This window comes from Typopeltis vanoorti, chromosome 22 (genome assembly GCF_054136105.1).
Source record: "Typopeltis vanoorti isolate ZY-2024b chromosome 22, IOZ_Tvanoo_1.0, whole genome shotgun sequence".
NCBI lineage: Eukaryota > Metazoa > Arthropoda > Arachnida > Uropygi > Thelyphonidae > Typopeltis > Typopeltis vanoorti.
The window spans coordinates 63,659,723-63,687,500 of NC_143570.1; the positions used below are offsets into that span (position 1 = coordinate 63,659,723).

The window sequence follows — 27,778 nt, forward strand, 5'->3', positions numbered from 1 at the left end:
ATTTTCAACCTTGAAAAAAAAATTTGTATTATGTTAGTACTGTGCTGAGTTAAGGCATTTCCCCCCCTTGTTTTTGTTTAATTTATAAATATATATATATATATATCAGAATCATCCATGAATAGCAATAGCAATATCGGTATTATATTTTAGCATTTATTCTTGTTAAAGACTTCCCTAATTGTTTTCAGACTTCATGTGATTCCTAAAAGTAAACACAATAAAAATGTTTCATGAAGAGGACACTTTTCGATACGTAAACATTGCATCACGTTTGCGGTAATAGCCCTGGTGTGTGTTCAAAATACATGCACCTTTAAGTCTTTGAAAAGATGTAGGGATGGCGCAGCGGATCAAATTCTTAGCATTTTAGTAGTTTTAAACTGCTCTGAAGAAGAAGTTGGGTGAGCTCTGAGACAATAACATCTAGAAGCTCTGATTGATTATTGTGCCAACCAATCCAACTGAATGTTGTCATTTGTCAGGAGTTGCTATTTTTGTTTTCTGATTTATATCTGTTTTGCATGCGTGAAGTGTGATGTGATGTGGTAGGCAAGTTTTTATATACAATATAGAAAAGTTTTTAATATATAATTTTCAATGAATTTATAACTCATTTGCCCATATTTACAATTAGAAAACAGTATCATAGTAGAAGGAGATTAGCCTCATCCTTCTCTTTTAAAGTTTACACTTTTGAGTAATTCAAATATAGCAACCAAATATAGCATTCTCCTTCATTATTGTTTTCTAATATACATTATCTTAAAACAAACACATCGTCCCCCATTCTGAGCAGATTTGGTTTATCAATTAATTGATAAATTAAAGTATTCAAAATTATCCCACAATTTGCATAAGACCAATTAAGATGAGCACTAATGTGCTATATGTTATTAAAACTTTCATACATCGATAAAAATGCAATCATACGGTCAAATTGACGTGAATTTTATAGCCATGGTTACATAAATCATGACAGTACACCCAACCAAAATGGGCATGTGAAGCGAATGATATATATATATATCATGTATGTATGTATGTATGTATATATATATATATATCATGTATGTATGTGTATGTATATATATATATATATATATATACAGGGTGTTCGGGATAAATTTGACAGTTTCGTAAGGAAAAAGAAAATCTTCTTTGTATCTATTAAATTTAATGAATTGACAAAAAAACATTACAGGCAGAGTTAATTACAATACTATCAACAAGATTTACTCAAAATAACCACCATTAGCATCGATTACAGCTTCAATTCTGCTTCGGAACCTCGAACAAGCTGATGCTACAGTCTCCCTGGGAAGGGCCGCAAAAACTGTTTTAATTTTATCCATTAACTGGGCTTTTGTATTACTGGAAGTGCGATTGGTGTCTTTTTCAATTGCGCCCCATACAAAATAATCCATGGGGTTAAGGTCTGGGGAGTTTGGAGGCCAAACATTTGGACTGGTGAAGTCGTAGAAATTTTCAGACAACCATTTTTGACTTTTCCCAGAGGTGTGGCAAGGGGCCGAATCCTGCTGCCATACATACGGCCTACCATTGGCTACCCTTGTTATCCAGGGCTTGACTACAGTTAGCAACTCCACGAACAAAGCCGAATTCCAATGCCAGGGTTCTTCAACACCTGTTCTTGCAGATTTGCGAGGAATTCTGCTGTACGAACGCAATCAGATCGTCTGCTAGGGATCTTTCTTCTTGCTACATCCTCGTAGTCACCATTGCAAGTCTCTAGTTCATGCCTGATTGTTTTTACTGTATTCAGGGAGCATTGGGCAGCAGTCGTAATATCCTTATTTTGATGGCGGGCACGAATCATCATGATACAAGTTATTCTCTTCCATGATTCAGGTGGGTTCCAGCTATCCATCCTTTCTGACATCTTGTATATGAATGAAGAAGGGTCCAAACTTTTAAATGAAGAGAAGTGTGTGTTAATACATGTAACTTACGGAAAAATATAATTAATTATAAATATGTCAAATTTATCCCGAACACCCTGTATATATATATATATATTAGGATAACCAAGTAATTTTATAAACTTGGTTATTTTAACTCCTAATCCCAAGTATGCAAACAATTAAGTTTGCGCCTGAAACAAGGTTCAAGTCTAAAGATGGTACAACACCAGGGCAACTCATTGTAAAGGTGGATAAAGCTCTGATCACTATTCTTAGTATTTTCCCATAACGTAAAGCACATCTCACTAGAAGATGTATATTGGAATGCATTATGGGTGGGGTCACTACCCAGACCGGTTTGAACCTTTTTTGAGGTCGTCTCCTCAATGAGTACCTAGACCCTAAACACCAAGGTTTTAGTAATACAGAGCATGTTTTTATTTTTTTAAAAATAAAAACACCTTGTTGCAACTTCTATAGGTAAAGGTCATAAGGCTCCGTATTACTAAAACCTTGGTATTTAGGGTCTAGCTATTCACTGAGGAGACCTCAAAAAAAGGTTGAAACCGGTCTGGGTAGTGACCCCACCCATAATGCATTGCAGTATACATCTTCTAGTGAGATGTGCTTTACATTATGGGAAAATACTAAGAATAGTGATCAGAACTTTATCCACCTTTACAATGAGTTGCCCTGGTGTTGTACCATCTTTAGACTTGAACCTTGTTTCAGGCGCAAACTTAATTGTTTGCATACCTGGGATTAGGAGTTAAAATAACCAAGTTTATAAAATTACTTGGTTATCCTAATATACAATATCCCCAAGTTAAAAAATTTATTACATATATATATATATATATATATATAATTCAAATATATATATATATATATATATATATATGATGATGCTAAAATGTCATATATATATATATATATATATATATATGACATATATATAGATGTCTCACTTCCACAGAAAAAGACCTTCAATTCAAACAAAGCTTAACCTCGTTCTTAAATAATGGGTATTCATCTCATAGCATCACCAAACGTTTGAGACCACGCCAACAACCTCGACAAGAAGATGATGAATCCAACCCTATCACTCATATAAAGTTACCATTTAACAGCTCTCTTACCCCAAAACTATTTAGGATTATGAAGAAATTCAACATAAAGACCGACTATACTACTCTGATAAAACTTCATTCTTTTCTGAGTTGACCAAAACAAAGACACAACCAACTACATTTTCCTGGTGTTTATAAAGTTATGTGCGACTGTGGTTGACCTTATATTTGGCCAGACAGATAAATCTGTTTCACTTCATCTTGAGGAACATAGACCTGACATCTCCTACAGTAGAACACGAGCGAGCGCCCTTTCCAGTCAGGTGCTCTTCTCCACAAACTCTAACCTCGAAGAACGGCTACACCAAGTTGATTGGGACCGCACAACCAATTTATATATATGCAAGGATGAATTTGAAAGACATATTATAGAATCAAAAGAAATATTCTGGATCCTTCACATTTGAACAACAATCTAAGCTACTATTTGCCTGATTCCCATAGTGCAGTAATCCAATACTGGCGCTCAAAAATTAACTGTCACACATTCTACTCATGCCAACAGTAGCATGCAGTCACCTATTCATATATGACTGTTACTATTCTGTTTCTTTTTATTAAGCTAAAAGTCCAAGTTTTTTACCTTGTTATTTTTATAAGTCGTATGTTATTTCTTATTCACCTGAAGAAGTCGGAATACCGATGAAACTAGTCATGATTTATTAAAGATTTTTTGTTAATCTTTAATAAATTAACAAAATCTATTTAATTCATCTTTCTCAGGATCTAGTCAGATCAATCCTAATTATAACAATCATATATATATATATATATATATATATATATATATATATATATATATATATATGTATGTATGTATATATTTATTTAATTTTTTTTTTTTTTTGTATTTTTATTTATTTTTATAGATATTCTAGAAAACCTGTTCTATATACTAAACATGGAACTTTCCAAGCTACTTCTAGCCTCAAAAAAGTGGGGTTATGGTATATCTATTGCCATGTTAGTTAGCAGCTACCCATTTTACATTATAAATTATTATTATTATTCAGGCCTCCATGGAGTCAAAAGACTCATCGTGGGAGGTCCTTCCTAAGAAACACAAAGTCTATCAAGATTCATCAAGGAGAGGTCCCCCCCCCCCGAAAAACAAAGTCTATCATACCACTCCTTAAACTTATTTACCGTTCTCACTCTCACAACTCCATCAGGCAATGCATTCAATGGTTCAACCACCCTCCATGCAAAGAAACCACTCCTCAACCTCTTGCAAACAGTTTTCTTTCATAACTTCCAGAGATGGCCTCTTATCATCACTCCTTCCCGCTGTTCAACCAAGTGAAAGAACTCCCCAGTGTCAACCCTATAACCACCTCTCAACAGTTTAAACATCTCAATCATATCACCTCTCCTTCTTCTATCCAACAAACTCTGCAGTCCACATTCCCTCAGCCGATCCTCATAACTATCCTTGTACAGTCCTGAAACCATCTTTGTCATCCGTCTTTGTACCATTTCCACAGTTAATTTATTCCCTTCAAATCCTGGGGACTAAATCTGAGAACAATAGTCTAAGCGTGGTCTGATCAGAGGCTTATACAATGGAATGATAACTCTTTTATCTGTGCAGGTCAGTGTCCTTCTCATTATTGCAGCAATCCTCTGTGTTACCTTCACCACCTTTGCAATATGACCCCTAAATTTCAGGTTTCTATCAATCATCAACCCCAGATCTATTGTTTTTATTATTATTATTATTATTATTCAGCCCTCCAAGGAGTCAAAAGACTCATCGAGGGAGGTCCTTTCTAAGACATAAAGTCTGTCAAGACTCATCGAGGGGAGGTCCCCCCCTGAGAAACACAAAGTTTATCATACCACTCCTTAAACCCACTGACCGTTCTCGCTCCCACCACTCCATCAGGCAATGCATTCCACGGCTCAACCACCCTCCACACAAAGAAACCACTCCTTACCCTCTTGCTCACAGTTTCCTTTCGTAACTTCCAGGGATGGCCTCTTGTCATCACTCCTTCCCGCTGATCAACCAAGCGAAAGAACTCCCCAGTGTCAACCCTGTAACCACCTCTCAACAGTTTAAAAGTCTCAATCATATCACCTCTCCTTCTTCTATCCACCAAACTCTGCAGTCCACATTCTCTCAGCCGATCCTCATAACTATCCTTGTACAGTCCTGAAACCATCTTTATCATCCGTCTTTGTATCCTTTCCACAGTTAATTTATCCCCTTCAAATCCTGGGGACCAAATCTGAGAACAATAGTCCAAGTGTGGTCTGATCAGAGACTTATACAACAGAATGATAACCCTCTTATCTCTGCAGGTCAGTGTCCTTCTCATAATAGCAGCAATCCTCTGTGTTACCTTCACCACCTTTGCAATATGTCCCCTAAACTTCAGGTTTCTATCAATCATCAACCCCAGATCTCTTGTCTCCCCTACTTCCTCCAGTATAACTCCTCCCATAGAGTATGCAGCATCCCATCGATGTTTCCCAAACCTCAAGACCTTACATTTTGCTGCATTAAACTGACAACACCCCCATTCATTTGCCCATCTATCTAGCTTATTTAAATCCTCTTGCAGGGCTACCACATCTGCACTATTACTAATAATCCTTCCAAGCTTCGCATCATCTGCAAACAACTGAATATCCCCCTGCAATCCACTGGCTATGTCATTGATATAAAGGTTAAACAATATAGGTCCTAGTACTGAGCCCTGTGGGACCCCACTTGTAACCCTCTGCCTCCTGGAAACTGCTCCACCATACACAACTCTCTGATACCTATCAGACAGCCAATCCTGAATCCAGTTGAACAATCTGACATCCAGACCCATGTGCTGCAACTTAAATATCAGCTTATCATGTGGCACCCTGTCAAATGCCTTCGCCAATTCTAAGAAAATTGCAGTATATGCCTTTCCCTCATCTAATGCTCTTGTAACTTTATTATAAAAGGCTAGCATATTGCTAAAACAAGAGCGTCCTTTCACAAATCCATGTTGATTCTCACAGATAACATTACCCTCATCTGCCCAGTGCTGTACACGGTCCCTCACTACTTTCTCCAAGATCTTAACAACTACTGATGACACACAGACTGGCCTATAATTAGACACTTCCAGTCTGTTACCACCCTTATGCAATGGCACTATCTTACCTTCCTTCCATTCCCTGGGCACCTTTGCCAAAGCCAGACTTTCATTGAAAAGCCACGTTAAAGGTACTGTCAATTCCCTAGCACATTCTCTCAAAACTCGTGACGAAATACCATCCAGTCCCACAGCTTTACTGACATCCAGAGTACTCAGTATCTGAAACACACTCTCCTCCTGTACCTCCAGACCTCGTACCAGTCCTATCCCTCTAGCATTAAAACTGACTCCTCTAGGATGAAATACTCCAATAAAATGTTCATTGAACAATTCCACTATGTCCTATGCATCAGTCACTCTATTCCCATTTTTATCCCACAATATCATTCTTCCACAGTCATTTCTCCTCCTACTGGCCACATAGCTAAAAAATTCCCTAGGATTTTCTTTGGATCTTAGGGCCAATCTCCTCTCATATTCCAGTTTCGCTTTCCTTACCACACGAGTCACTCTTCTGGCCTGTGTCTTATATTCCTCATGCATCTCTTCACCTGTCTCCTTATATCTCTTCCATAGCCTCTTTTTCGCATGCAATTCCTGTTTAATATTGTTTGTCATCCACTTTACTCCAAATTGCGCCCTCTTCTTTACTCGTGGTATACAACTTACCATTGCTGATAACAAATATTCTTTCACAATTTCCCATGCACTGGTGATATCCCTGCCTTCCAATTCCTCCCTCCATGAAACTTCGCGAAGTTGACGTCTAAGAATATTATAATCACCTGCCTTATAATTCCACATAAGTTCCCGTCTCTTTGATACTCCTGCATGTCTATTCATTTTCCAAGTCAAAACCATATGGTCACTCTCTCCAACTGGTGGGAGAGACGTCAACTCAATTATTATCAACTCTTCTGATGCTATAACCAAATCCAAAATTTTTGAACCTCTTGTTCCCTCTGTTACATGTTGCCTAAGACATTTGTACCTCAAGAATTCTAGAAATTCCATTCCCCTATTGTTACATGCATCTTCCTCTCTCCAATTTATACTACTGAAGTTAAAATCTCCCATAACAATCATTCTTCTTGCACTTGCCAAACTTAGCTGTCTAAACATCTCCTGGTCCCCATCCTCTGTGCTCCTGGGTCTGTAGCAACACCCCACTAAATATCCTGTCCTGCCTACCTCTACCTCACACCATACGCTCTCAAAATCATTTGTCTCACTACCTTCCAAATTCTCCACTCTTAGAGGACATAGGTCATTACTTATCATAAGCAGCACCCCACCACCACGCTTTCCCCTCCTATCCTGGCGAAAAATGCTATACCCAGCGACTTCTATAACTGTTTTTATATCCCCTTCTGTCAACCACGTCTCAGTGATCGCAATAATTTTTGGCCAGGCTGATGCTATCTGCGCCACCAATTCCTCTCCCTTATTCCGGATACTCCTGGCATTAGTATACAGCATATAAATGCCATTGTTTCTATACCCAGCATTATCCCTTCTAGACTCCACTGGGCTCAGTCTTACCTGACATTGTCTCCCTTCTCCCAAGTATCCATTCCCACAAGAGGCCACCCCTGCTATCATCCTCCCTGGGACACACTGACTCGTTCAGAACAGCAATCTCTCCAGATGCCTACGTCCTTCCTCATTGAAATGTAAACGGTCTCTCGCAAACAACTCCTCTCTTTCCTCAAACGCACTCCAAGCATCCACATATACCAGTCCTCTCTTGTCACACATTCTCGCTATTATGCCATTCAATATCACCGCTCTTCTGCTCAGCTCATCATTATCATACCTAGGCAACACGCACACTATTTTTCCTCTCTCTGTCTTCTTCCGTACAGTTTCAAGCAAAAATCTCATATCTCTCGCTGCCCGACTTACATTACCACTCAAGTCATTCGTTCCTACCATCACAATCATCTCATCCACCCTTTCACTTCTCTTAATTGCCATAGCCACCCTTTCTATTGTTCCTCCTGGCAAACACTCCTCACGCATCCTATCCTGAACACCACGGATTATTGAGTCACCATACATTATACCTCTTACCATTCCATCGCTCCTATTGTTTCCATTCTCTCCTCTTCTTTCATTCCCATACCTCTCTCTTCTACTGTTTCCATTCTCTCCTCTTCTAGCACTCCCATACATCTCTCTCATTCCCTCTCTCCTACTGTTTCCATTTTCTCCACTTCTAGCACTTCCATATCCCTCTCTCATTCTGTCTCTCCTACTACTGTTTCCATCCGCTCGTCTTCTAGCATTCCCATACCTCTCTCTCATTCCATCTCTCCTACCGTTTCCATTCTCTCCTCTTCTAGCACTTCCATATCTCTCTCTCATTCCGTCTCTCCTACTGTTTCCATCCTCTCGTCTGCTAGCATTCCCATACCTCTCTCTCATTCCCTCTCTTCTACTGTTTCCAATCTCTCCTCTTCTAGCACCCCCATACCTCTCACTCATACTCCTTAAATTCTCTCTCTCTCCTACTCTGATTCGCCTTGCATTCATCTCTTCCATTCTCCTAATCTTATCTTTCATACTTCTGCTCTCATTCACTAGACATTCCACCTCCTCTTTCAACTCATCTATCTCCCTCTGCAGGTCAGTCACTCTTAATCTAAATTCACTCTCCCAAACAAAACCATCTCCTAAACTTCCACAGTCACTCACACCTTCCACACTATCAACCATTATTTTCTCATTCTCTCCTATCATACTACTTGTCTTCCTACATTCATTCTCCGTTCCTGGAGCAACAAAGTCAGATATCGATATATCTAATGTACTTATTTCCTCCAACTGCCTGCATTTTGCGCACATACGCTCTCCACTCTCTTTAACAAACCACATATGTAATTCCTTAGAAGCATACATGCCGCAAGTACTGCATGCCACAAAGTCCCTTATGATATTGTTAATAATTGAGTTCTTAAATGGCGGTGGACTTGGCGTTACGCCACTTGCGACTGCTGCTGAAACCACCATCATTCCTTACTGCCGAGTTGACCCTACTTCCTCCAGTATAACTCCTCCCATAGAGTATGCAGCATCCTATTGATGTTTCCCAAACCTCAACACCTTACATTTTGCTGCATTAAACTGAAACCCCCATTCATTTGCCCATCTGTCTAGCTTATTCAAATCCTCTTGCAGGGCTACCACATCTGCACTATTACTAATAATTCTTCCCAGCTTCGCATCATCCTCAAACAACTGAATATCCCCTTGCAATCCTCTGACAATGTCATGAATATAAACGTTTTAACAATATATGTCCCAGTACTGAGCCCTGTGGGACCCCTCTTGTAACCCTTTGCCTCCTTGAGACTGTCCCACCATACACAACTCTCTGATACCTATTGGACAGCTAATCCTGAATCCAGTTGAGCAATCTAACATCCAGACCCATGTGCTGCAACTTAAATAATAGCTTATCATGTGGCATTCTGTCAAATGCTTTCACTAAGTTTAAGAAAATGGCAGTATATGCCTTTCCGTCATCTAATGCTCTTGTAACTTTATTATAAAAGGCTAGCATAATACTAAAACAAGAGTGCCATTTCACAAATTCATGTTTACTCTCATGGATAACACCACCCTCATCTGCCCAATGCTGTATATGTCCCTCACTACTTTCTCCAAGATCTTAACAACAACAACTGATGACACGCACACTTGCCTATAATTAGATACTTCCAGTCTACTACCACCCTTATGCAAGGCACTATCTTACCTTCCTTCTATTCAATGGGTACCTTTCCCTCAACCAGACTTTTATTGAAAAGTCAGGACAAAGGCACTGTCAGTTCCCTAGCACATTCCCTCAAAACCCATGGTGAAATTCCATCCAATCCTACAGCTTTACTGACATGCAGAGTACTAAATATTTGAAACACACTCTCCTCCTGTACCTCTAAACCTCGAACCTGCCCTATCCCTTTAGCATTAAAACTGACTCCTCCAGGATGAAATAATCCAATAATATGTTCACTGAACAATTCTACTATGTCCTCTGCATCAGTCTCTCTATTCCCATTATTATCCCGCAATATCATTCTTCCGCAGTCATTTCTCCTCCTTCTGGCCACATAGCTCAAAAATTCCCTAGAATATTCTTTGGATTTTAGGGCCAATATACTCTCATATTCCAGTTTCGCCTTCTTTACCATACTAGTCACTCTTCTGGTTTGTGTCTTATATTCTTCATGCATCTTCTCTTCACCTGTCTCCTTATATCTCTTCTATAGCCTCTTTTTTTTCTCATGCAATTCCTATTTAATATTGTTTGTCATCCACTTTACTCCAATTTGTGTCCTCTTCTTCACTCGTGGTATACAACTTACCATTGCTGTTAACAAATATTCTTTCACAATTTCCCCTCTAATGATATCCTTTCCTTCTAATTCCTCGCTCCATGAAACTTTCCCAAGTTGACATCTTAGACTATTATAATCACCTGCCTTATAATTCCACATATGTTCTCTGTCTCTTTGATACTCCTGCATGTCTATTCATTTTCCAAGTCAAAACCATATGGTCACTCTCTCCAAATGGTGGGAGAGATGTCATCTCAGTTATTATCAACTCTTCTGATGCTATAACCAAATCCAAAACTCTTGAACCTCTTGTTCCCTCTATTACTTATTGCCTAAGACATTTGTCCCTCAAAAATTCTAGAAATTCCATTCCCTTATTGCTACATGCATCTTCCTCTCTCCAATTTATACTACTGTAGTTAAAATCTCCCATAACAATCATTCTTCTTGCACTTACAAAATTCAACTGTCTAATCATCTCCAGGTCCCCACCCTCTGTGCTCGTTGGTTTGTAGCAACACCCCACTAAATATGCTGTTTTGCCATCCTCTACCTCACACCATATGCTTTCAACATCATTAGTGTCACTGCCTTCCAAAGTCTCCACTCTTAGAGGACATAGGTCATCACTTATCATAAGCAGTACTCCACCACCATGCTTTCCCTTCCTATCCTGCCGAAAAATGCTGTACCCAGCAACTTCTATTCCTGTTATTAAATCCCCTTCTGTCAACCACGTCTCAGTGATCCCAATAATTTTTTGCCAGGCTGATGCTATCTGTGCCACCAATTCCTCTCCCTTATTCCAGATACTCCTGGCATTAGTATAAAGCATATAAATGCCGTTGTTTCTATACTCAGCATTATTCTCTCTAGACTCCACTGGGCTCAGTGTTACCTGATGTTGTCCCCCTTCTCCCAAGTACCCATTCCCACAAGAGACCACCCCTGCTGCCTGCCATCCTACTTGGGACACACTGACTCGTTCAGAACAGCAATCTCTTCAGATGCCTATGTTCTTCCTCATTCAAATGTAAGCGGTGTCTCGCATACAATTCCTCTCTGTCCTCAAATGCACTCCAAGCATCCACATATTCCAGTCCTCTCTTGTCAGAAATTCTAGCTATTATGTCATTCAATATTACCGCTCTTCTGCTCAGCTCGGCATTAACATACCTAGGCAACACACACACACTATCTTTCCTCTCTCTGTATTCTTCCTTACAGCCTCAAGCAAAAATCTCATATCTCTTGCTGCCTGACTTGTATTGATTGCAATGAATTTGAAAAGAATATGACCAGGTACAGATTTCCTTATTGGGAATGCAATGTAGTACAAGAGAAAAAATTAGAACAGCCATGTTGTTATAATTGTTTGCAGTTGATTTTGCAATACAATAACAATGATAATGATGGTCAATTTATTATATTTGAAAACTACTTATAATTTTTTGTTTTATTTTAAAGCATAATTTATCTTATTTTCAGCCAGGTGATATAGTGGAACATGATTGTAAAGTTTGTGAATGCTTTAACAACCACATGAGGTGCTCCTTCTCTTCTAAATGCAAAACAATTGGTGGGTATAAATTTTTTTCAGTTTTAGTGTTTTCATCAATATATATATATATATGTATATATATATATATATATATATTTTTTTTTTTTTTTTTTTATGGAAAAATTGAATGACTAGAACCAAGATTTAATTAAAAAGATTTTAATATAAACACATTACTAGTTTCGGCCTGTAACAGCCTTCTTCAGGTGACATTATAAAAGAATAAACACTAAACATTGAGGGTTAAAAGACTATGAACAACATAGACAGTCTTTATACATAATTAGCATGAAAACGTTGTAGTTGTATTTGAAGCTGTTCTTTCATCTGTTGCATTGTTGGGAGAGTGCGTGCTTGCTGCATCACGTGAACGCCAGTACATGATTACAGCTGAATGACTTGGAATATCCATTAACTTCTTTTGAAGTTAATGGATATTCCAAGAAAATCATTTACAAATTCCTTCTTAATCCTCCTAGACATCACTCAGAAGAAACAATAGATTCAAAAGCAATATATCTATTCCTTACATAAGTACTGTTTCACATAAATTAGCAAAAGTTCTAAAAAAATACAATATCAGAACCTTGTTCACTCCACTTCCAAAGATCCGTTCCTTAATTAGCCACCCAAAACCTTGTCATCATCAACTCAAATACCCTGGCGTATATAAAATATTATGTGACTGCGATATTCCTTATTTCGGGCAGACAGACAAATCTGTCGAAATGCGTATGGAAGAACACACGAGAGACATTACTTACAAGAGACAGCGAGCGAGTGCATTATCAAGTCATATCCTTTTCTCAGCTAATCCTAATGATGATAACCAAAGTCACAAAGTCTGCTGGGAAAAATCTACTAACATCTTCCGTTGCAGTGACGAAATAGAGAGAAAAATTGTGGAATCGAGAGAAATCATCTTCAATCGTGTTCATCTAAATAACAACTTAAGCTACAACCTCCCAGATAGTCATTCAGCTGTAATCATGTACTGGCGTTCACGTGATGCAGCAAGCACGCACTCTCCCAACAATGCAACAAATGAAAGAACAGCTTCAAATACAACTACAACGTTTTCATGCTAATTATGTATAAAGACTGTCTATGTTGTTCATAGTCTTTTAACACTCAATGTTTAGTGTTTTTTCTTTTATAATGTCACCTGAAGAAGGCTGTTACAGGCCGAAACTAGTAGTGTGTTTATATTAAAACCTTTTTAATTAAATCTCGGTTCTAGTCATTCAATTTTTTCATAAAACTATGTATGTTAACCGAGTCAGTGATCATTCTGTCATCTATAACCTTCATGACGAGGCTTCTATTATCAATAATAAAAGAAACTTCAACAAGACACTAAAGAGGATTGGACTAAACATTAACAGGTTGGCCTTCTTAAAACATTGCAAATTCCATGCTATCTTTCCTAAATTTATATGCTTTAAAGAAAACATTACAACTGAACATGCAAAGAGAATATATCATAAAGCTAAATTAGACCTACTGTCTGAAAGAATATCGGATACTAAACGCACTCTCGCTTTTCTTTTCAATAAAAAAAGAACCATAGCTGAAATACCGGAAGAATCTCTAGATAATGAAAGTTGGCATACCTTTAATACATACTGTGAATCTCAAGCAGCGAGAATACAATATAATAACAAAGTAAATCTTATAAGAAAATTTGAAACGTTAAAGAGATTACAAAATAATAGGAACTCAAAACCACACATCAATATTGACAAAGTCGTTATCAACAAATCCTCCTATATACTTTCTGATGTAGAACAAGGCATCCTTAGTAAAGGTCTAAACTTCATTCCTTCCCCAAAATTAATACCAAAGGAGACACTACTTACAAAAATAGAAAAAGCTGCTTCTTTTCTCCCTCCACAGGATGCAAACCTTCTACGTATTGAATCAATCTTTATTATCAATAACACAAAACCACCTGCAGACAACATTACTTCAACTGAACGCAAAGCTATTAAAAGTTTAAAAAACAACAGAGATATAATCATCCTCCCAGCGGATAAAGGAAATGCAACAGTCATCCTGAACTCCGAAGATTACAAGAATAAAATGATTGAATTATTACATAATGATACCTACTCAATACTTGAGAGAGATCCAACTCGTGAACTTCAAAATCGTACAAACAACTTATTAAAAACAACGACTGAATTATCCCGAAACGTCCGTTTATCTCTACGCTCTCTCCATCCGTTAATTCCTCGCATATATGGTGTTCCAAAAATCCATAAAGAGAACACCCCATTATGCCCAATTGTAGAAGGTATCGATTCTCCTACATACAATCTTTCAAAATACCTTGCCAAATACCTCAAAAGTTTTTCAGGGAAGTCACCATCCTTTATCAAGAACACTACAGAATTTGTTACATACATCAAGGATATTACAGTTGATGAAAATGACATCATGGCTAGCTTGGACATTACTTCTTTGTTCACTAATATCCCAACAGATGAAGTCCTAACATTACTCAAGGACAAGTTATCCAAAAAAATGTTAGCCTTGCTTACGCATTGCATCAGGTCCGGTTACTTCAAATTTCAAGATAATATATACAAACAAAATCATGGACTGGCTATGGGTAATCCTTTATCTCCGGTTCTTGCAAATATTTACTTAGAAGATTTTGAAACCAAGGCTATCTCTTCCTTTATTTTAACACCTAAAGTTTGGAAACGTTATGTGGATGATGTCTTCATTGTTTGGAGCCATGGACATGAATCCCTTATGGTTTTCCTCAAACATCTCAATAGCCGACATCAAAGTATTAAGTTTACTGCTGAGCTTGAAACTGATAATTCCTTGCCTTTTCTTGATGTAAAACTGACTCGCTCTTCTGGTAAACTAAAAATATCGATATATAGAAAGCCCACATATACCAACAGATATCTGCACAGTCACTCCCATCATTTCCCTCCTCATAAGCTTGGAATAATTTCCACCTTGGGACATAGAGCTCATTCTCTTCTTGATGATCCAAATGAACTGCTTACAGAAATAAACCATCTAAAAACTTCTTTCGAAGTTAATGGATATTCCAAGAAAATCATTAACAAATTCCTTCTTAATCTTCCTAGACATCACTCAGAAGAAACTAATAGATTCAAAAGCAATATATCTGTTCCTTACATAAGTACTGTTTCACATAAATTAGCAAAAGTTCTAAAAAAATACAATATCAGAATCTTGTTCACTCCACTTCCAAAGATCCGTTCCTTAATTAGCCACCCAAAACCTTGTCATCATCAACTCAAATACCCTGGCGTATATAAAATATTATGTGACTGCGATATTCCTTATTTCGGGCAGACAGACAAATCTGTCGAAATGCGTATGGAAGAACACATGAGAGACATTACTTACAAGAGACAGCGAGCGAGTGCATTATCAAGTCATATCCTTTTCTTGGCTAATCCTAATGATGATAACCAAAGTCACAAAGTCTGCTGGGAAAAATCTACAAGCATCTTCCATTGCAGTGACGAAATAGAGAAAAATTGTGGAATCGAGAGAAATCATCTTCAATCGTGTTCATCTAAATAACAACTTAAGCTACAACCTCCCAGATAGTCATTCAGCTGTAATCATGTATTGGCATTCACGTGATGCAGCAAGCACACACTCTCCCAACAATGCAACAAATGAAAGAACAGCTTCAAATATAACTACAACATTTTCATGCTAATTATGTATAAAGACTGTCTATGTTGTTCATAGTCTTTTAACCCGCAATATTTAGTGTTTTTTCTTTTATAATGTCACCTGAAGAAGGCTGTTACAGGCCGAAACTAGTAGTGTGTTTATATTAAAACCTTTTTAATTAAATCTCGGTTCTAGTCATTCAATATTTTCATAAAACTATGTATGTTAACCGAGTCAATGATCATTCTGTCATATATATATATATATATATATATATATATATATATATATTCATTTTTTATGTAAACTGACTAAAAATCCGAGAATTATAACAATTTGAGATTTATTTGATACTCAACATGTTTTGTCGGGATCAACTTCATCAGGCGTTAAGAACATAGAAAGCTATTAAAAGACACCGAAAAAAATATTGAGACACTCTGATGAAGTTGATCCCGACGAAACATATTGCATATCAAATAGATCTCAATTTTTATAATTCTCAGATTTTTTGTCAGTTTATATAAAAAATGAACATATCCCAACTCCGAGTTAATATCAGTAGTTATATATATATATATATATATATATATTGTTTTATGAAAAAATTGAATGACTAGAACTGAGAATTAAGTAAAACGGTTTTAATATAAACACACTACTAGTTTCGGCCTGTAACAGCCTTCAGGTGACATTATAAAAGAAAAAACACTAAAAATTGAGGGTTAAAAGACTATGAACAACATAGACAGTCTTTATACATAATTAGCATGAAAACGTTGTAGTTGTATTTGAAGCTGTTCTTTCATTTGTTGCATTGTTGGGAGAGTGCATGCTTGTGGGAGGTTGTAGCTTAAGTTGTTATTTAGATGAACACGATTGAAGATGATTTCTCTAGATTCCACAATTTTTCTCTCTATTTCGTTACTGCAACGGAAGATGTTAGTAGATTTTTCCCAGCAGACTTTGTGACTTTGGTTATCATCGTTAGGATTAGCCGAGAAAAGGATATGACTTGATAATGCACATGCTCGCTGTCTCTTGTAAGTAATGTTTCTCATGTGTTCTTCCATACGCATTTTGACCGATTTGTCTGTCTGCCCAAAATAAGGATTATCGCAGTCACATAATATTTTATATACACCAGAAGAAGAAGAAGAACACATGAAAGACATTACTTACAAGAGACAGCAAGCGAGTGCATTATCAAGTCATATCCTTTTCTCGCCTAATCCTAATGATGATAACCAAAGTCACAAAGTCTGCTGGGAAAAATCTACTAACATCTTCCGTTGCAGTGATGAAATAGAGAGAAAAATTGTGGAATCTAGAGAAATCATCTTCAATTCTGTTCATCTAAATAACAACTTAAGCTACAACCTCCCAGATAGTCATTCAGCTGTAATCATGTACTGGCGTTCACGTGATGCAGCAAGCACGCACTCTCCCAACAATGCAACAAATGAAAGAACAGCTTCAAATACAACTACAACGTTTTCATGCTAATTATGTATAAAGACTGTCTATGTTGTTCATAGTCTTTTAACCCGCAATATTTAGTGTTTTTTCTTTTATAATGTCACCTGAAGAAGGCTGTTACAGGCCGAAACTAGTAGTGTGTTTATATTAAAACCTTTTTACTTAAATCTCGGTTCTAGTCATTCAATTTTTTCATAAAACTGTGTATGTTAACCGAGTCAATGATCATTCTGTCATATATATATATATATACTCATTTTGCTGAATGGCTTCTTGCACCATAATTTCATTTACATACGTATTAATAGAATGATCACTCTAAACCTTTCCGATGTGCCACACATTCTTATGAAGTGGACCTTATGTTGTGATTCGCTTTGAGCCTTTCTTTCTCTCTCTCTCTCTCTCTCTCTCAGTGAAGCTCTACCACTTTCTCTTTTTCTCAAGTACTATGCTACTGTTTTGAGTAGCCCTCCTTCCATTCTTTCTATGTACCAAAAAGTAATTTACCTTTCTTTGGTCAATATTAATGAGTTTGTTGTCCTACTGATCCTCTGTAGGAGTCATCTATTTATCTTTCACTGTATGAAATCCAAGTACATTATTTTGGACAAGAAATTATATTCATATTTTAATCCTTTACCCAAGCTTCAGCCAATAAAAAGTTTATGGAAGAAGCATCTTCATCTAGTCTACTTGAATATAGAAGCATATGACTTCCCATAAAACTATTCTAGGATCCCAAAATGCACAGTATATTTCCTTTCAGATGTGTAGATTTGTATGAATCCCTGAACTCCTGCAACACTGGATCTCTATTCAGCTATCCTTTTCCTATCATAATTTGGCTTTCAACTTTTGTATTCGTATGGGAATCTCAGATTGCTACTTAAAAAACTCATCAAAGACTCATCAAAGGAGGCCCTAATCTGTCACCAGCTGATATTAGGTTACCTGTGCATCAGTTGAAGCAAACAGAAGGTCACAACCATGGCAGCTTCTTTTTCACAACGACTTATCAGTGCAGCAATATTTATTCCCCATCAAAATTCAAAGCTATAATTAGATCCAGTAAGTCTAAATGGCCAAATCTTAACCTGTAAAGATGACCACTCAGAAGAGTGTACTAATAACATGATAATTAAATACTTAAGGAATTGACGGCGTAAACTAGGAATATAAATTAAAACAACTTTAATATATACTTTCGATATTTTGGTAACGTCATGTTGCCATCTTCAATGGGAACTTAAACTAAAGACACGTGCACGCAAGTACTACATAACAGCAAATGAGAACAGAAGCGAGGAAGCTACTGTTTTCCTAAAGTTCTGATGGTGCCCCTTGGCAGGCTATATTGGGTGTTCTTGGCCTTTGGGCTGAAGTTCTTCTGATGTAAGTTTCCCAAATTTGAGACAGTCTCATGCATCCAAATTTGTTGAGGTTTGGCATGTTGCTAAGGGGCTGAGGCTGATTCCATGAAAAGTTTTCATATTTGAACTTGCTGCGGTGTATTACTGTGGCTTTCTTCCACCTTATTCTGTGGCGAGTATCCAGAGCATGGTCTGCAAGCCCAGAGGGCTGTACTGGTGAAATTGGATGTAGTCCTTGTGTTCTGAGATTCTGATATTTGCTGTCCTGCCTGTTTGGCCAAAGTAGGACAATTTAAAGCTGCAAGGGACCTGGTATACACCAGGTAGGTCTAGGGAAAGTGGTTGGTCTTTAGTGGAGCAGATAAGGAATGCCAATTTTTTATATGGTCTGTAACAAGTGGTCAAGTCATGTTTTTTTAAGATTTTGTCGATTTTTTCCGAGGTGCCTCGGATGTAAGGAATAGTGATGGATTTAGAGTAATCTATTTTGTGAAGGGGAGGAGGTGGGTTGTGGATAACTGGTTTTAGTATTTTTTGGATTTTTTTTTTTTTGGAGGGGGGGGGGTTAGCCATTGGCTGAGAAAGTGTTAAGAATGTGATTTAGTTCAGTAGTTAGGGCTTGGTCAGTTGAACAGATTACTTTAGCTCTGTTGAAAAGTGTCTTAATAACTCCATATTGTTGTTAGGGGGGGGGGGGATGTTGGTGAATGTATCTGCCTGTGTGGGTGGGTTTTCTATAAACTGAGAAAACCAGGGTTCCACCAGGTTGGCGTGTGACAAGTGTGCCTAGGAAGGGAAGGCTATTGTTTTCCTCTTTTTCAAGGGTGAATTTAATTCTAGGTTGTTGGTTGCTTAAGTGTGTTAGGAAGGAGAGGAGTGTATCTGGGCCATGTGGCCAAATAACGAACACATCATCAACGTAGCAAAGCCATATGGTAGGTTTTTGTGGAGCAGAGTTTTAGGCTTTCTCTTCAAAGGTCTTCATAAAGAAATTGGCCAAGGGTGGGGAAAGTGGTGAACCCATGGCTGTCCCTCTATCTATTTGTAGAATTTTTCCTGCCAAACGAAATAGCCTGAGTTCATTGTGAACTGAAATAGGGCTGAGATATCGGGAGGAAATTTAGCTTGGATTAGCTCTAAGGCTTTTTTGAGGGGGACATTTATGAATAAGGAGGAGACGTCAAAACTGACCATTATGTCATTATGTTGGAGTGTAAGGTTTTCTATACTGGCTTTGAAGTGGGCTGTTTTTTTATGTGTGATGGTATGTTGCCAGTATAGTGTGAGAGCACTTTGGCTAAATATTTAGCTAGTTTGTAAGTGTGGGAATCAATGCCATCCACTATGGGACATAATGGCACATTTTCTTTATGTATTTTTGAGAGCCCAAATTGAATTTATATTTAAGTTTATGCTGTCAATTCCTTAAGTATTTAATTATCATGTTTAACCAGCATATAAGCCTGTCTACAAGAATGTACTAATAAGACAGTGACATTTCCTCTTACCACAGATTTCAAGTTTATACTGGCAGAACTTATTTGTCTTAGTTACCCTCTTCTAATATCATACCACTAGAAGACAGTGTAGTAGTCAACTCTTAAGTGTATATGTTATGATAATGCCCATTTTTATGAAAGGACATTGATATTATTAGTAGCCCATTGATGATATTAGTAGCCCATAATAATAACAATGACATTGTTATTATTATGGGCTACTCCAAGGAGTCCTTAGACTTATCAAAGGAGGTCCTGAACATCCTGTCAAGAACTATCCAACATTTGTGTGGTATCTATCATACTTTGCGTTGAACTCATTCACAGTCATGGTACCAACAATAGACTCTGGCAACCTATCCCATTCATTCATTACTTTCCAAGAAAAAACCTAGTTCTTAACACCCTTGTTAACTACACTCTTACTAACTACACTCTTACTCCATGGATGCCCCCCCCTGGTTCTCCCACCAACACACCTGTTCTGAAAAATTTCCTCTGAATTAATCTTGTAAAAACCCCTCAGTAATTTGTCTCAATCATATCATCCATCATCCCATTTCTGCTAACCCACAAATCTTCAAACTGTTCTTGTGAGATCCATTCCATAGACCTGCTACCATCTTGATCACTTGCCTCTGGATCCTCTTCACCTCTTCCTCATCATCAAGAAACCCTGGCAATCAGATCTGCATGCAGTCAAGATGGAGTTTTATCAAAGCTCGATAAAGAGGAACAATAACCTGCTTGTCTCTGCTCATGACAAGCAGGTTATCTTATAAGCTGCTTTAGCCACTTTTGCTATGTGTGCCCTAATTCCCTATCCACTAACACTCCCAAATATCTGGGAGTTATTAGCTTCATCAATTTCCTGGAATACAGTTCGACCAATGTGGTATACAGCTGGTGATCTTTTCACCCACTGAAAAGCTGGTTATGCTTTCCACAAAATGCATAACCTTATCCTTTTCCACATTAAACTGACATCCATTCTCCTTTGCCCAGTCTGCCAATCTATCTAAATCATCATGCAATATTTTGACATCATCCGCATTGCTCTGCCGAATTTCGAATCATCGGAAAATAACTGAACAGTTCCTCTCAGATCGTTTCCTATATTGTTAATGCCTGAAAAATTTATTAGCATTATGACTGATTTTTATCATAACAGTGAGGCTTTTGTTCAAGTTTATAAAACACACAGTGGATGGTTTAAAATATTAACTAGAATAAGAGGGAAGTGTGTCCCATTTGCATTTTGTATTAAGTCTAGTAGTTTTTAGCTTTGTGATGAACAAAACTGCAAGAGAAAAATTAGAGACTAAAGTAATATAATAATCTGAAGTAGTCTAATAATCTTTGTATCTGACCTTGATTATGCTATGATTTGGTCTTATTCACAAATAATGTGGGAGAAAATGAATTACTTCCTTGTTGCTGTTGATGATGGTTGGAGATAATATTGATTATTAGTATTGAGATGATAATGTAATGAAAAGATGAACTTCTGTCTTTCTTGAAGGATGTACTGCAGAGCATATCTCTTACTTCTTTTCTCTTGGTAACTGTGTAACTGATACTGGTGAGATAGCTTCTCATTGATCAGAAATTTATGGCAGGTTTGGAAAGGCAGCAGATAGCAGTACGAATGAAATATAAAGTTCACAATAGTGAAGTTATTATTATTATGATTACATCACACCTCCAAGGAGTCCAAAGACTCATTTAGTTAGGGTACTTACTCTACAACTCTCTGTCTCCATCATTTAATCTACCATCGACAGCAAAAACCACCACTACCATCATAACCTACACCAATGCTATCTACTGCAAACCACCACCACCACGACTAGTATTTTTTGTCTGTAAATTGCATGTGTTCTCAAGGCTGATTTATCTATATGCAGACGAAAAACCTGAGTTTCTGGAAGAAAAAACCCTGCTACCTCCACATGAGATTGGCTAACTCATCTTCAGTTGAAAAAAATCCATATAAAGATTACCAAATAAAGACAAAAATCAAACCTAGGCATTTTCCGATCATAGAGCACAACGAATGTACCATCGTTCTTCCAATTGCACTATGGAGGTGCTTTAATTCATCTTCTTCAGGCAGGATATCATTCTCTTTTCCTAAGACCAGAAAGCATTAGGATAAAAAAAAAGGTGCCCTGACAGATAACAAATAAGATGAGAAACCCAACTTAAGTAATAGCAACTTTCAGTCTATTTATGTGGTTCAGAAATACAAATTGTTATAAGGAGAGATCAAGGTAAAATAGAGGTGGTAGAAATGAGATTATATATACAAAATCAGACTATATAAAAATAAACAGGAAAGAACTGGGTATTCAAAATTTATATGAGAAGATCAAGGAAAGATAGAGAAATTAAAAGTATATAGGATGGGAAAGATATTGGCTACTAAAAGAAGACATTCTCTCTATTTTGTGTTATGGTTCTGAGATAAAAAATCGAAGATTAGAATAGAATCAACTTGTTAATCAGATGGATGCAAGAAGAATAGTTAAACTAACTAGAGAATGGAAACCAGATATGAAAATAAATGTACAGTTGGTACAAAAGTGATTGTACCCTGCAGATAACAAATAAGATGAGAAACCTAACTTAAAAGTGATAGCCACTTTCATTCTATTTATGTGATTCGGAAATATGAATTGTGAAAAGGGGAGATCAAAGTAAAATACAGGTGGCAGAAATGAGATTATATAAAAAAGATTAGACCATATAAAAATAAAGACATTAGAAAAGAGCTATGTATTCAAAATTTAAATGAAAAAGATTGAGGAAAGAGAGAGAGAGAGAGAGAGAGAGAGAGAAAAATTAAAAGAGCATTTATAGAGGCTGGGAAAGATACTGGCTACTGAAAGAAGTGCATAATATGACCACAGAGAGAGAGAGAAGAAAGACCAGATTCAACATGGAAAGACCACTGAAGGTGGATCAGGCAAATGACTAATCTTTGATCAGAAGAAGAATTAATATTGTGTACATATATATACATATATCTACTACGTGTTTTAAGGGAATGTGCTGTGGGACTGTGCCATTGACTTGCTGCTAAATGAAAATCTTGCAATGGGACAGGCTCCTGGGGAGTGGAAGGAAGGTAAGGTAGTTCATTGCATAAGGGTGGCAGTAGAATGGAAAAATTAGTAAGAAAAACTCATATACAGAATTGGGCAGATGAAGGTAATATTATTGATGCAGGCCAGCATGGACTTTAAAGAGCTCTCTTGTTTTAGTAATCTGGTTAGCTTTAGACAGGATGCCACATGGCAAGTTGATTTGTAAGTTGCAACATATGGGTTTGGGCATCAAGTTAGTGGATTGGATTAGTAGATTTCAGAGTTGTACATGGGAGAGCAGTATCATGGATAAACACTTAGATCGAGGATGAAATCAAGAATATAATTTCTTCACTTGGATAAAAGATGAAACCAAGAATATGATTCCTTGGCATCTTTAATTTATGGTACAACCACAAGTGGAGTTTTACAAGGTTCAGTATTGGGACCATTACTGTTTAATCTTTATGCAATGATGTTGTCACAGGACTTTGGGGAGATATTCAGTTTTCAGATGATGAGAAGCTTGGGAGGGGGTTATTAGTAATAGTGCTGATGTTTTGGCTCATCAGGAGTATTTGAATAAGCAGCAAAAGTGTGTAAACTAATGGAGATGAGAGTTCAATGCAACTAAATGTAAGGTTTTAAAATTTGGGTTCCTAATATGGGATGGTTCATACTCGCTTGGTGGGGTTATACTGGAAGAAGTGGAGGGAGTGAGGGTTCTTGTGTTGATAGTGGATAGAGATTTCAAGTTCTGAGGCCATACAAAGGTCGTGAAGACGTCTTAGAGAATTACTGCAATGTTGAAGAGGACATTGACCATGCGAGATAAAAGTGTGGTGGTCCCATTGTATAAGCTTTGATCTGACCACATCTGAATTTGTGTGCTTAGATCTGGTCACTGAGATTGGAAAAGGATGAACTAACCTTGGAGAGGTGTATAGATGGATAACAAGGGCATACAGGCATAGTTCAGTGGATATAAGAAAATTTGGGATATGATCGAGACATTGAAGCTGTTGAAGGGCTACTATCATATCATATAGAGGAAGGAGCAAGGACAGGGGGCCATCTCTCTAAGTTGCAAAAAGGAATAGCGAGTAAAAAGGTAAGAAGTAAGTCTTTTGCATGGAGAGTGGTAGGCGCATGGAATGAATTATCCGAGAAGGTGATGAACGTGCAGACAATGGATGAGTTTAAGGAGTGGTATGATAGACTTTGTTTTGACCTCTCACAATGAGTCTTGTGACTCCATGGAGAGGATGCAGAGATGGATAACAAAAATGAAATGAGGGCTGTACACTGTTGATTACGAGGTCAGGAAAACAATGATGATGATGATGATGATGATATGTTTTTTTATCTTATAAGAAGATGTCTGAAGATGCCATTGAGACATAATTAGAGTAATAATAACAATATTTTGTAGCAGATTTTCTACATATGATTAACATGAGACATTATTGCCAGATGTTGAGAGCAGAGACCACAAAGTCCTTTCTGGGCCCAAACTGGATGTTAAGTATTTATTTATTTTTTTTTAACATTAGATTTATTATCATTTTTGGGCTCCATGAGTTCAACAGTCGATATTATACCTAGCCTTTAAAACACTTGATGTGACAAATTCACCAGCATTTTGGGTAACATTCTGCTCATCACTCATTCACCACTTGCTATGCAAAAAATCTCCTTTGCATATCCTTACTCATTTGACCTTATTTTTTGACCATCTATTACTATTTGATTCCTCTCACTTGTGAGAGGAATCAAATATGGTAAACAAATAAGGAATAAGGAATCCCTACTAGTTAGTGTCTTCATTATGACAGCAATTTTCTGACTAACCTTACAACTTTTGTAATATTTCCGATAACTCCAGCTTTCTATCCATATATATTTCCACTCTGCATGTTTCTTTCATCTCTTGCAGTGAAGTTTTTAATGACAATATGTCTTATTGTAATTAAAAAGTGAAGTTTTTAATTACAGTATGTCTTATTGTAATTAAAAACTTCACTGTTTTTAAAAAATTAAAAACAATAATTTTTACAATATGTCTTATTCCATATTTCCTGTCCAAAGTGGATTTTGACTTAGTAACACTCAAGTAACATCTCCATTTATCTGGTCAAAGTATCAACCTATTCAATTCTTTCTGTAGAAACACATTGGAGCTTCCTAGAAACATAAACAATGGAAGTCCTAGAACAAAACAGAACCTTGTTCCACACTTCTCTTCATCTTTTTCTTTCAAAGGATCGCACCACTATGATCAACTCATTATTTCTTACTACTGTAGGTTGCCATGCCTATATCCAGGCTAATGGCTTGCTCGGCTATCTATCCCTAATTTACTCAACTTCAACAGTAGTTCATCATATAGTATTCCATTAGACAATGCTGTTAATTTTAAAAAGTTAATGTATGAGCCACTCCTTTCTCCAAGATATTTGCTATTTTGTTATTCTCAACAATATATTTTGCAATTTATTTCTAAACATACTGTCTAATTTCTTCATCACCATCTGATAATAATAAAAAAAAAAAACACCTAGCCTGTAGCTTATATTATCATCAATGCAATGTCAACCTATTTAAATCATTCTGCAGCATTCCAATATTACCTTTATTAACTATTGTTAATCTGAAAATAATTGAATAATCCCTTTAAATCTTCGTACAGAGCCCTGTGACTCATAAATAGTCATCTACAGTCTCTGTGATTCTGCTCAAACATATTTTCTTGATACTATATGCATACAAATCCTTCAAGCAATCAATAGTTTATGGAGGTCTGGACCAGGTTGAACAGTTTCCTATGCTAGTAGGAAAGATCAAAGTACATTGAGCACCTATTCTATTATTTTATCTTCTATGACTAATTTTGATCTAATATGATCTTTCTTATCTTGTTAAGTCATTTCGTCTTATGCAGCCACCAAAGGAGGCAAGCTAGCATCAATAGGTGCCGGTCCCAAGCCAGGATAAATGCGAGGGTTGATGTCAGGAAGGGCATCCGGTCAGAAAACTTCAATGCCAGCTCAAACTATGATATGAATCAAAGAGAAAATGATATAAGGGCTAGGGCATACCCCTTAAGCGATGCGCAAACACATCGCCCTACATCTGCAAGAAGTGGATGAGGGCTACTGCATCAAGGGCGGGTGAGGTTAAAGAAGCGAGCCCAGAAGGTGGAGAGGATGTTGCGAGTGGGAAAACTGAATGTTGGAAGCATGACTGGAAGGGGAAGAGACGTGGCAGACATGATGAGGAAGAGGAAGTTGGACATTTTATGTGTGCAGGAGACAAGGTGGAAGGGGGGAAAGGCAAAGGAATTGGGAGATGGATATAAATTGTTCTACTCTGGAGCGAATAACGAGGGAAGAAATGGTGTAGGAATTGTGGTGTGTGGCAGAATGAAGGGTAAAGTACTGGAGGTGGGTAGAGGGAACGACAGAATCATTCGAATGAAATTGGGTCTTGGAGAAGAGCGGGTGGTCATATTATGTGTGTATGCCCTGCAAGTTGGTTGTACAGCAGAGGAGAAAGATGAGTTCTGGAACGTGTTAGATGAAGAAATGAGGGAATTGGAAAAAAAATGAGATGGTGATTGTCAGAGGAGACTTGAACGGACATATAGGAAGACAGAATAGAGACTGTGAAAGGATGCATGGTGGCCACGGAGTGGGAATGATGAACCAGGAAGGAGAGAGGGTTGTGGACTTTGCAGTAGTGTTTGGTCTGGCAATTGTGAACTTGTTTTTCTACAAGAGGGAAGAACATTTGATAACATTTAGGAGTGGTAACAACAGTTCACAAATTGACTACATTTTGACTAGAAGAAAATATCTTAAGGTTGTGACAAATTATAAAGTAATTCCAACAGATCAAGTAGCACAGCAACACCGACTGCTGTGCGCAGACTTTAAAATAAGATCAAAGATAAGAACCTCCGGATGCCATGGGATGAAGACAATTAAGTGGTTTCACTTAAAAGAGGAGAGTGTGAGGAATCGTTTTAGGGAGAGGGTGTTAGAGAGGATTTCGGATGGATTGGAAAGTGTACAAGATTGGTGGAAACATAATTCAAAAGTAACCCTGAGCTGTGCAATTGAGGTGCTTGGTGAGACATCTGAAAAGATTAGAGAGCAGAAGGAGGGTTAGTGGTGGAATAATAATGTACAAGTGGCAGTGACAGCTGAGAGGAAGGCAAAGCAGAAGTGGGATGAGTCAAGAGTGGAAGAGGACAGAGAGGTGTAAAGAGAGAGAAAGCAAGAAGCCAAGAGAGTTGTGGCACAGGCGAAGGCCATGGCATATCAAGATCTGTATGATCAATTAGAAACAAAGGAAGGACACAGAGAAAAATTTACTAACTAGCGAAATGTAGAAATAAAGCAGCGAAGGACATCTTACATGTGAGGCAGATCAAAGATGCCGAAGGAGGAGTATTATGGAGGGATGTGGACATAAGAAACAGATGTAAAATATACTTTGAGGGTCTTTTGAATGAGGAAAATGCAAGGACTCACAGAGGAGATGGGCTGCCTTCTGAGGGGATGGTGCAGAACATCAGTAGAGTGGAAGTGACGGAGGCCATGAAGAGGATGAGGAATGGAAA

At 37.4% G+C, this 27,778-nt stretch overlaps 1 protein-coding gene across 4 annotated transcripts in view; it reads left to right on the forward strand.

The window, feature by feature from the left end:
* The window catches only part of LOC150094462 (hemocytin-like), a 2,636,009-nt gene that overhangs the window by 1,192,537 nt on the left and 1,415,694 nt on the right, over nt 1-27,778 (forward strand). For all 4 annotated transcript variants that reach the window (XM_090412206.1, XM_090412207.1, XM_090412208.1 and 1 more), the window contains one exon: nt 11,967-12,057. In XM_090412206.1, coding sequence (XP_090268332.1) covers nt 11,967-12,057 — 91 coding nt within the window. The remainder of the gene's footprint in view (nt 1-11,966; nt 12,058-27,778) is intronic.